General features: G+C 38.5%; 1 protein-coding gene across 1 annotated transcript in view; it reads left to right on the top strand.

Moving 5' to 3' along the window:
• The window catches only part of LOC145785752 (uncharacterized), a 43,166-nt gene extending 38,042 nt beyond the window's left edge, over positions 1-5,124 (top strand). Inside the window, exons 41-48 of the mRNA XM_082597463.1 lie at positions 290-397; positions 957-1,064; positions 1,540-1,584; positions 2,166-2,273; positions 2,443-2,568; positions 3,403-3,792; positions 4,177-4,402; positions 4,621-5,124. Coding sequence (XP_082453589.1) covers positions 290-397; positions 957-1,064; positions 1,540-1,584; positions 2,166-2,273; positions 2,443-2,568; positions 3,403-3,792; positions 4,177-4,402; positions 4,621-4,832 — 1,323 coding nt within the window. The 3' untranslated portion in view covers positions 4,833-5,124. The remainder of the gene's footprint in view (positions 1-289; positions 398-956; positions 1,065-1,539; positions 1,585-2,165; positions 2,274-2,442; positions 2,569-3,402; positions 3,793-4,176; positions 4,403-4,620) is intronic.
• Positions 5,125-12,176: the final 7,052 nt, after the last annotated feature.

The raw sequence follows: 12,176 nt of genomic DNA, 5'->3' as shown, positions 1-12,176 counted from the left end.
AGGAGGCTGAAGACAATTTGTTACGAATCTCAAATTTTGTCATGATTGTTTTCTCACTCATTGGCACCATTTCCCCTCTACCCCGAAAGAATTTAAAAAAAAAGTTCAAAAACGAGCCGCCCCAGTGGGTACTTACTGTGTAGAACTAAAATTGTCCGAAGCTTTTCGTCTGGTACTAAGATCGTTAGTTCAGATCCTACTTTGGTCAATCGAAGTATACTTGCAACTGGTCTAATATGTTTTGTTATAAAATATTATTTAATAATTAGCATTGTTACGTATGCATTAGGGGGCTAAAGGATCACCGGGTCCAAGTGGCGAGCCTGGTGCCAAAGGAAACTCGGGAGAACGAGGGGATGATGGTCAAGATGGAGAAAAGGGAGCAGTTGGGGCAAGGGTGAGTTGTATTTATGGCTCCCAGTTGTTGTTTCTTCAAGACAGTGTAGGCTAGACTGCCACGTAATGCCGACAGCGATAAATATCTTTTCACGTTAGCGTTAAGTCAGCCGGCAAGACTAACCATACCTGTTTAAGTTTATCAATAAGCTAAAATTTTTCTTAAATAATTCTCATGAGTCAAACATCACAATCGAACATAGTGAACCTGGGGTAGTAAAAGGATAGACCCTCAGCCCCAGAGGCTTAAACCACGATAAACCAAACATAAAATCCAGTATTACAATCTTTTACAATTTTGTTGTATCCTTGTCTGCACTTACGGAACGACAGCCTGTTTATAAAACAATGAGACGTTTGGTAGAGAGTCTGTTCCAGCCCAGCTATCAGACTAGGCCTGCTCTTTTGGCCAAATGTTTCGCTGAGTACGCATAATGTTCTGGTGTGAGAGTTCTTCAATATGATTTGCCGCTATGCATATATGTTTTGAAAATATAATACGTTGTGACGTCAAAACCATTGACACACCTATTGATCGATGACGTTACTATTTTTAACAGGGAAGAGATGGAAGCGATGGCACCCCTGGGCCGGTAGGTGAACCTGGTCCCCAAGGCATCCCAGGAAACCCTGGTCCAAAGGGCACACCTGGAGATAAGGGAGCAACCGTAAGTGAATTGTCTTCAATGAAAAATGATTTATGCAAAAAATGAATTAAAGCGACTAAGTTGCTATTTTCCTAAACAATCTCCTGGCAGTTAGCAATTCTTGTTCTTGCGTTTGAGGCTGCCGCAGATCACATTGTTACACCCAGGCACAGCAGCCAATGGGTTGTGTGTTCATCGAGCGTTGTGAGATCCACATATCTGTCCTGGGGGGTCGATATACAGGACAATTGTAGATAATAAGCAATTACATTCATTTTAATTCAATCTTTCGGCCTACTGGGATTCTTTGTTTGTCATTGAACACTCTTTTTGTACTGTAGTAGTAACAGCACTTGTATGTTTGTGATGACGTTTGTTTGACGTGCTCACTATGAAATAGTTTCATCGTCTTGCTTGGCATTTTTGTCTATTTCTCTACTTAATGCAGCTCTTTAATTGTTCTGTGATCAGAGACTCTTCTGCTGTGCATTTGCAGGGGCTGCCGGGGTCAGAAGGAAGAAGGGGTACCTCGGGAATTGATGTGAGTCTGTTTTTTATCAAATATTCTTGAATGGTAAATTTTTTTTTAAAAAAATGGGAAGGTAGTTTGACGTATTAGAGAACTGCAGTTACTGCAAGCCCAGTCAAGCTGGTGCTAAAGAGAAGCCCAATGCCTGAAAATTCTATATTCAAAGTTCTGCTGATTGTAGTGTTGCACTGAAGGGGGTTAAATACTCGAAATCGAGATGTCGCATGATAATTTGCACTTGGGCTTTGGCTTACATTTACTTTGAATACAGAATTGGGTTTTCTTGCCGTGCTAACTACAGACATATAGCCTACTACATAATTTTTCATTCAGGCACGTTTTAAACGTTTCAAGGTTTTGCCACCTTTTCCCGTTCGTTGACGTGCTGGTAGGTTTATATCGACTATTGTAGTTAGTAGTATCTTTTTCGTCCCGGACGCGTTAATGACGAACAATAAAATGATTGATGACTGGAAAAAAAAATGATTGAATTCTTAAATGAGTGTCAAGTCGCTGCTATTTTCTGAGATGTAGCATACAATCATTGTCGTGCTTTCAGTTATTATTTTTTGTGAAGAGTAAATTATGTTTAGGGAAACCCAGGGACTCCAGGACCACAAGGCATTCAAGGAGAAGATGGTTACCCAGGATTGCGGGGGCAACGCGGCCCCAGGGGAACTGATGGTCTGCCAGGGTCAAAGGTCAGTGAAAAAAGGCTGAAAGATAGTTCCCCTTCAGCAATGTTCTAAAACAGTTTTTCGATGTTCGACAACAGGAACTAAACTACCTCTCAATGAAAGTCGAGAATTGGCTGTGGAAACATAGCTATATGACGTCATAATGCAATGTAAACACAGTTTCGTATTTTAGGGAGCCACAGGAACACCCGGGTTACCTGGAACTGACGGAAAGCCCGGTGAAAGAGGAGAGCAGGGTGGGAAAGGAAAAGATGGAAAGGACGGCAATCCTGGAAGACCAGGCCCACCAGGGACAAGGGTTTGTTGCGTAATAATTGGCATTTTATGGAATAGGCTGCTGATTATTTTGAAAAATGTAAACTCAAGACGTCAGCTGAATGAATTATGAATGGGCTGTTGAGTAAACCATAATTAGTCGTTAAGATGTGTCAAGCAGGAGTTTCTGTAATGATTGGTGGTTAGCTTGAATTAGTGGCGTATCATCATTTGTAAAAAGAGGAGAAAGATGCTAAGAGTAATGTCTATCACTGAGGATTCGCTTTTCTCAAGTCTGCATGAGCTAGCGCAGTATACCCGCGAGTATGTGTTTCTCTGATAAAGAGCTGACACAAGTACAATGTAATTTCCTAGGCACGAAATGGCACACCACTGAAGAATGTTTGTAATCTGACGGTTGTTTTTATTCCGTCAGTCAAATCACACACACTGATTGCAATCCTCAAAATACTGTTACTTCTGTTTACTAGGTCTTATTATCTTGACTGGGCTTACAAAACTAAAATTCTAACCCCTATAACCACTCCCTCTCCCGTTGGGATTCATACCTTTATTTTCAGCTTTAAGTTTTATTTCTGGCCATCAAAATGAAAATTATTAAAACTTGCCATCATATAACAAAGGTCTGGAAAAAGTAAAAGCGATAAAACGTAATCGTAAAATCACTCCCGAGACATTTCGTTATTCCCCACTTGACCTCACAATTACGAGACGTCAGCGGCTAATTGTTGTAGATATTTTAGTTTGTTGAGCGGTTGTTGTGAATTTTTACATTGTCGAGCAATAATAATAGTAAAACAAACAGATGTTGTTGTTGTATTGAAACATACATATTCAAGCTTTAAAAATTGTTTAGGGTGATAGCGGTCCTTCTGGACCCCCAGGAGTACCTGGAGATCAAGGAGAATCAGGTCGTCCAGGGTTAAAGGGGGTTGCCGGGGAAAGAGGATTCCAAGGGCCCATTGGACCCCCTGGAGAACCAGGAGAAGATGGATCTCGTGGCCTCAGGGGATACCAAGGGATTCCTGGACTAAATGGAATGAAGGGTGCCACAGGGGCGGATGGGACAGTGGGAAAACGGGGTAAACCTGGCAAACCAGGCAGCGACGGCAAAGATGGGGAATCCATCGATCAAAAAGAACTAAAGAGATTAATCGAGTCGATTGTCGATGAAATACTCGACGATAGATTGCCCAATATCATCAAGCATATACGAAATGACGTCACAGAGAGTATCCCGACACCAGTAAGCTGACATGTTTCTTTTCATTGTTTCGATTTAGTCAAGCGCGACCGTTATCAAACTTTCCTTGTGTGTTTTTGATCATGTTGTGACAACCCTGCCAGAGTTCAAATCAATCGTTATATGGTATTTTGACGTCACAGTGACAAGCGCAAATTATGTTAGTTACGTTTCTGAGGCAGACATGCGCAAGCTAGCCTACATTTGTTGGAGTTGTTATGGTAAAATCAAGAGTAACGCTTGTGGTTGAGGTTAACATTTATAAACGGTTTTCACCTTGGTTTAAATTATTTTAGCTGCATCACATTCTATGCTTCACTTTTCCAGAAAGCAGGTTATTTTTTAATAAAATCATTTTTTGCAATAAACGATTTATTTGTTCAACAGAGTGCCATTGTTGGGGTACCTGGAACCCCTGGGAAGCCAGGACCCCGAGGGTACAATGGCGCTCCTGGTCAAGATGGAAAACCAGGGGATATTGGTCCCCCAGGAGCACCCGGGCCTGAAGGTTTACGTGGGGAATCTGGAAAACCTGGGCGAAGTGGTGACAAAGGCGACAGAGGATCTCCAGGGGTTGGCAGAGTGGGACCAAGGGGCAAACCTGGGAGAATAGGTAAGTTGTAAGAAAGTTTTTAAAGGTCTTGCCCTACATTGTTTTATATTCTGCAACCTCTTCTTAATTTACAAGTGTTATCGATTTTGTATGTCGGATTAAGTGTTGTATCCTTTTTCAGACACTCAGCCCCAGAGGCTCGCACGACGAAGAAGCAGAAGTGTTGTATTATTGTTGATTCTTTAATTTTTTTTTGATAAATTTTCGATTGATTTTAGGTCCACAAGGACCGTCTGGAGTAGGATATGCCGGACCTCCAGGATTGTCCGGGCCTAGTGGGCAGCCAGGTACAAACGGGCCCTCTGGACCGCCCGGCCGACAGGGGCCAAAAGGGATATGCGAACTGTCGGAATGTTACCAAACTGCGGAACGGGCCGCTCGTGCCATGATCCCCCAACCTGCCACAAATTACAAGGGTCCCCCTACATAGTAAGAAGTATGGATCACCGCCGTAAGAGAGGATTGCAAATCTTGGTATTTCTAACTGAGAAATTAAACAATATAATTTCTTCCTGTTTTTTATTTATGCCTTTAAAGTCAGCATGGTTACCTGAGTTCATTCTTATGTTGCTTTTTCGTTTAGTAAATGTTTTTTAACGTTGAATGTGTGTCATCATAGGCCACATTTGCACAATTGAGGTGCTCTGTTCTTATTATTATAAAGTATGTTTGGAGAAGTTCTTCCATTTTCCCCATCCTTGCTTTGGATGTTCTCATACTGAATCATACGGTCCACGACATTAAGGCGCGAACAAAACGGCGCGAGACAAAAAGGCGCAGAAAAAAGGGCGCAGAGACAAAATGGCGCAGAGGCAAAACGGCGCAGACAAAACGGCGCCAAAGTCAATGTAACAATTTTTTTTTCTTTTGAAAATACTTAACTCAAGCGCGAAGGTTGATCAATAATAGTTTTGATTCAAACGCGTTGCTCACTTCAAATTCATTTGGGAAGCACGAAATAACATTATTGTAAAGAGAAACTGCTGTGCAATAATATCTAATTTGTGATAATTAAATAAGTTCAATAACACTCAATGACATTCTTAATTCAAATGCGTTGCTCCTTATATTTGAAGTCAAGTTCAGTCGGGAAGTAAAGACCACATTTGGTCGGGGAGCAATTTGAAACAGCGTACATTTGTTTGCAATAAGTTCAAAGATTGTGTCGCATCATTTTCAAGACAAAATACGGCGAGAGTAATATTCCCGCATCACACTTTGCGTTCTGTCTCTCACACTAACAACCGTGACGGCTTATCAACTGCCAAGAAACTATTTATTCTGTAATTATCCAGCTGGCAAAAGTGCGACCACAGTGCTTAGATGTGAAAATTGTTTGTTTTGAAAGGTACGAAGATCGGAAACAAATGTTTGCTTGAGATGTAGGCAGATTTGGCTACAAGCCGCAAAAATATATTCTTACACAGCTAACAATTCCATTGATTTTGCATTGATGTTGATTCAAAGTCTGGCAACGTTGAATCAAAGTTATAGTGGCGGATATTGTTACCTGGATAATTGCTTTGTAGTACAGAATTAGCGCACGTGACAGTTCAGAGAGATGGGTGTCAAAGATAGGATGCAAATCAATACCACAGTTGGACGGAATCTACGGCAAACCAGACGGGTTTTATTTTTACTTTTTGAGCTGGGTACAAATTGCAACGGTTTGCCGATGATTAGCGAAATCAGGAATTGTTTATTTACTACGTTTCTGCAGTAATTGTTGAGAAGGTGTCTGTACTAGAGATGTAAAAAAACGGTTTTTTTTGTTTTTAAAAAAAACGAGCTCGTTTTTTTTGTTTTTTATCGTTTTTTTTGTTTTTTATTCGTTTTTTTTGTTTTTTTTGTTTTTTTTACCTATTTTTTTATTAAATGTCACAATATGCAGCAATTAGGGTAAACTCATTGCAATAGCGTCTCTTTCAACAAAAAAATAGTCTCATAACTCGTATAACATCTTTCAAATGAGACAATATGTCTCTCAAGTCTCAACACACGAGCCATAAAGGTTTCTCATCGTCTCAAATAGTAACACAGTGTCCTATGGTTGGCACATCTCAAGTACTGTCTGTAATTTGGTTCAGCCAGTTGTTAAATGCAGTACCACACTCGTGTACAGTTTCGAAGCCATCTGGGATTTTGGTTAATGGGCATGTTACGTTAGGACCAGGTGGTCAGGGTCCTGTTTCTCTACTTCACAAAGGCACTTTTCACCAGCACACCACACCATTACCAGTACAACGTCAAGAGATTGTTCCAGTTGATGTGCATTTGGTGCAAACGTGATGAAAATCACACAAGCGGTTCTCGAGTTATAAGTGAAATAACCTTAGCCACTAAGTGGCTTTATAGATAAGGAGCAATAGAAAAACGGCCATATCTCAAGAACCGCTCAACATATTTACATAAGTTTTAGCTCTACCCCCATGTTTTATGGGGTGGGCTATCTGTTTATGAATATTAAAACAAGTTTTGGTTACTACTTTTTGAGCTAAAAAGAAATTAACCTCTTGTCGTTACGCACCAATAAAACCATGGTGCGTAAATTAAAAAAAAAATAATTGGGTAGAAGAAAGATTGATGACAAGTTTGGCAAAAGCAGTGTAGTGCTAAAGTCCCAACTTTTAGCCCAAATCACATTTAAATGTAGTGAAAGATGGAAACGTTTTGATGTTTTTTTATTTTCCCTGAAGAGATTCAATAATCCTTTGTGACGTCATAGTCATGTTTGTTTTCCCTTAATCACACCATTGTGCTGTCATAGACATGTTTAAAAGAAGTATGGTTATTGGTTGCACTTAATCCATCCAATTTGAACTAGTTTGCAGAACTTTGAGACTTTAGCACTTTTTTGTTTTTGCCTAACTTTTCGTCAATCTTTCCTCTGCCCAATAAAAAAAATTAAAGTTTGCATCATGGTTTTATTGGTGCGTAACAACAAGAGGTCAATTTCTTTTTATCTCAAAAAACAGTAGGCCTAGTTCTCAAATAAAATAAGTTTTCATCTTTGATGTTTGTTTTGTATCTTTATCCTGCATTGTGGGAATATGGGTAAAACTTTATTCTTGTCAGGAAAAGCATTATAAAGCATTTATTCACTATGTGAACACTGAGCACTGCTGAAAAACTCCACTTTAAAGGAAAAATTTCTTCAAGGTTGGTAGAATGGTAGTTACTAGCAATAGTCAACATGGGTGGTGGGCATTTGAAAGGAACATTAACCTAAACCTTTTCTGACAAATGCACTAACTTTTGACAGCTAAAAATATCAGTGATAAGGTCTCTTGCATTATATGTCCCAAATAATCTGCAAGAAGCATCAATGACGAAGTGTCCAATCCAAGATCTTACAACACACGAAAAGAATACTTCTGTTTCAACATTTATAAAGCATATACATCGTTGGCAAGCTATCAGTTACAAAACATGTTTAAACAAGCTATTGGCAATAGCTTGCATTAGTAAATTACCACGTCCACAAACAAGGTAAATGTGTGTACTGAATACTGCCACCTTGTTTTGTCAAAATTTCGTCAACCCATTGAGTGTGTACAAGAATAACCAGTACCACAGTATACTAACATCATAGGCTAACTTCCATAAAAGGAAAAAGAAATTAACTCATCTACATTATGTCATATATCAAATTTCACTAATTCAATGTTTGTCAGGTCTACTGCCACAAACATGCCAGAGAATGAAGAAGAAAGCGAAACAACATAGGTCCTCATAGGACTATGCAAGAACATATGCTGCCAAACACAAACACTTAGGAATTTCAGCACACCAATAAAACTATTTTTAGTAATTTAATGTTTTTCAAGAGCACTATAATGAAACTAAGCTGTAAATTGCAAAAAAATTGCAACTTTTTCAGAAAAATATGAAAAAAAACAAAAAAAACCAAAAAACGAGTGTTTTTTTTGGCTCAAATTTTTTTTGAAAAAAAACACGTTTTTTTTTAAAAAAAACGGTTCGTTTTTTTTTAAAAAAAACGGTTCGTTTTTTTTGCATTTACATCTCTAGTCTGTACTGACTAGGCAGCAACGCACATTACAACTGATACTTCATACAACTGTTTACAATTCTGGTTAAACTTTAAAGAGTTTACTAGTTCTGTGTCACATTAACACTATGATGTATGTTCCAGCCAGCAAAACTGGTCCTTTTTACATTGATTTATCGTCAGCAGACATTGAAACAATGTAAAAAAGACCATCTTTGCTGACTGGGAGAGCATGTACGATCAAAGCATTTTTCTACAAACTGCGGCAATCGGACTTGTTTTCATCTCACCGACCTCTGTGATGTCACAACGGGAACTTTGACTGTTGAAGTTTTTGATTCAAGCGTGCTATTTTTAGCTCCTTACCAGCTGTGTAGTTTTGAGAATGGAATGTGGCCTACGAAAATAGTGGTAAGGTAGAAAAACACGGTTCACACTCATTGCTTGTTTTGAAATCGCCAAGGTTTTTTTTTTCAAGTCTTTTGCGCTGTCTGGTAAAATAATTAATTTGCAATGTTCCTCAACTGAACGAAACTGCACAAATGAAATTACGCACTGCATTTCACAACAGTAGGCTACTTTTTTTCAGCAATTAAAAAAAAATTCTCCAAAGTTTTCTGGTTTAAACTTTTGGACATGCTTTCCAACACTTCCCTCCCAAGCCGAAATAATTTGTCCGTGTCCATTCCTTGGAGGCCAGTCGCCGACGGATGACATCAAAAGCATTTAAACTTCTTTAAGGAGCAACGCATTTGAATTAAGAATGTCATTGAGTGTTATTGAACTCATTTAATTATCACAAATTAGATATTATTGCACAGCAGTTTCTCTTTACAATAATGTTATTCGTGCTTCCCAAATGAACTTGAAGTGAGCAACGCGTTTGAATCAAAACTATTATTGATCAACTATAACGCTTGAGTTAAGTATTTTCAAAAGAAAAAAAAATTGTTACATTGACTTTGGCGCCGTTTTGTCTGCGCCGTTTTGCCTCTGCGCCATTTTGTCTCTGCGCCCTTTTTTCTGCGCCTTTTTGTCTCGCGCCGTTTTGTTCGCGCCTTAATGTCCTGCTTCGTGAATCATATGTTGCCTACCAATGATTGTTGGCAATGTCAATCCTGTTTATCTGTGTGAAAAAGTAGCTCAATTCTTGCATCTTTAAAACGTTTATCAACGTCGTAATGACATTGCTTTTGATTGTGAAAAAGTAATTCAGCATAACTGGCCAATAGAAAGATTTATATATCGGGACATGTTTGTGAATTTCAAATTCTAAGAAGTCACTGACTTCACACCCCGGGTGGCAATTCCACAGGTGAAACTTCCCTGACAATAAATCAACTGTTTTGTTTACATTGATTCAACGTTGAATGAATGTAAAAAAAACGGTTGCTTTGGTGTCTAGGTTAAGGCCTAGCAGTACCTTGGGTTTGAAAGCCAAAATTTTCCCATGCAATGACTTTTTTATTTTGGCGTAAAAATTTCGTAACATGTACTCAATAACCGTCATGTTCGTTGACGTGCTATCTATTTATCTCGAACCTATGACCATATTAAACTTATCAATCTTTTAAAAAATTTACCAATAACGGTTTCGTCTTCCTGGTTTTCGAAAATCATCCGAGAAACAACCATCTGAACCACCAAGATCTTCTTCTTGTCCTCAATAGATTTTAAGGTGTTTTCATCATTATGTGAGTTTCTAGTGTCATTCTGTGATCGTAAGATATTGCAAAGTAAGAAAATTGTTGATTTGTTGCATGTTGGTCACGCTTGAGTAACCACGACGAGCCACTCAAGCGAATCGTGAACATTCCACACCGCTGCGTCATCTCCCAATGTCCATATTCGCTCAAATGGACCACATGACTGGTACCGATAATGTCATCTGCCCCAACTCAAATCATCAATCACTGCATTGGTACTTTGATTCAACGTGTGTGCCTATAGATGTTGAATCAATGTAAACAATAGCAGGGACATAACCAGTATTTACTGCATATGTTCAATATTTTGTAGGGATTTTTACCTTCTACTTGGTGTGAAGATCTCGATGCACTTGCACGCATTTGTTGAAGTTAAAGAACAGTTTGCACTCCTGAATAATCTTTTACCACTTTGAATTTTAATAAATGTTTACCTGTATTATAGTGCGCTTATGATAGCTTACTCGCGGGGCCAGCAATGCAAATTTTTACATAAAGATTTGCCCTGTGGAATTTGTGAACCTTACATCGTCACGTGACTTATATGATTCGTCGATGTAGTTTATACACTAAACACAAATATAGTTTAGATAAGTGATTCTCAACTTTTATAGACACTTACCCATTTTGAAGAATTATTAAGCCTACGGGCTTCTCAACTCCTGAAAGTAATCATGATCGTAACTTTCCCTAAGTTTTGTTAGTCAATGTGCATTTCGTTGTCCAAATTGTCTAAATTGTAGTAGGCTACATGTAGCTGCTCTTGAACATTTTTCTCCGTGGTTGATCAAATTTCCAATCTTCCTTTTGTGTTTTTGAGCTGATTTCGATCAAAGCTTCTCACGAGGAACGCGCGAGTGCAGCGATAGAGCGTTGGCATCCGAATCAAAAAGTGATGTGTTCTTGTTCTCTCCTCCGCTTTCATCATTGCGTTGTTGAGAAAGACACAACACGTAATATCCATTTTGTTCTCAATTATTTGCGGTATCCTGCTGGATTCAAAGAGTCCTCCTTTTCAGAAACATATTTCTAAATAGGGCTGTTCCTAATTCAAGTATTTTTATGAGCCCCTTTTTCACTGAACTAAAGTCCGCGCCAATGTTCTGATGACATGCGAAGCGTTGGTATTGTTTAGTTTGTTTTTGCTATAAAACTGTTTTTATTGTTTGCTCATTGTTAGCTTTTTTATGTCATTGTTACTGCGACACTAACATTGAGCATCCCATTGAGTTGCGACCGTATGTTCCATGTTTGTGACGCAACAAAGCTCTCTACCTAACTTGCATCATTGTTAGCCTATTTGTTACCGCATTACGTCGACAGTATTTGTACCCGTTGGTTGTGAATCTAACTTTTCTCGTCGTTGCTACCATTAAATATTTTCTATTAACAAGAGATTGATATTGGGACAGATGGCTCATTCTACTAAAGCAGTAGTTATTAATCCTTTTCTTAGTTACACCCCCTTTGAAATCATGAACCAACTTTTGCACCCCTTCCAAAATTAGTTTATTTTATAATTTGGTTCAGAACCAAGCAAATCTACACAAATTAAGCAGTCCACAATTTTCAGCTGCTAAACTGTAAAACCGTTGCTAAATCATTGAAATATATTTTCCAAAAGAGCGAGAGGATAGCAGCTTATTATTTCTTCTATAAACTTTAACGAACTAGTATAGATTTACTGGTTTCGTTGGTTTAAAATAGTCATTCCAAAATGTTGTTTAACAGTAGCCTACATAATCCGAGTAATGCGGCCGAAGCTATGAAATGTCGAGCTTTTGTTGCATTAGTGTTACGTGTTTTATTTCAAATAAAAAACTAAAAATGAGTGGGCCCCTAAACAATTTAGACCTCCCCAATCCCCGGACTTTCTTTTTTTTTCATCTATATTGTGACTTTTCTGCATGGGTTTTCAATGCTGATTTCAAAAATATGCATAAAAATTTTTTTCGAACAACATCTGGGAAGTTATTCACTGTTGCTTAGCAACAACTTTTCATAAAAATTACAAAAATCCCCTTTAAAACCCCTTTACTTTTAACCTAGTATGCTGATA

Source organism: Aplidium turbinatum, chromosome 2 (genome assembly GCF_918807975.1).
Source record: "Aplidium turbinatum chromosome 2, kaAplTurb1.1, whole genome shotgun sequence".
NCBI classification, from domain to species: domain Eukaryota; kingdom Metazoa; phylum Chordata; class Ascidiacea; order Aplousobranchia; family Polyclinidae; genus Aplidium; species Aplidium turbinatum.
This window is presented reverse-complemented; position numbering and strand designations above follow the sequence as displayed.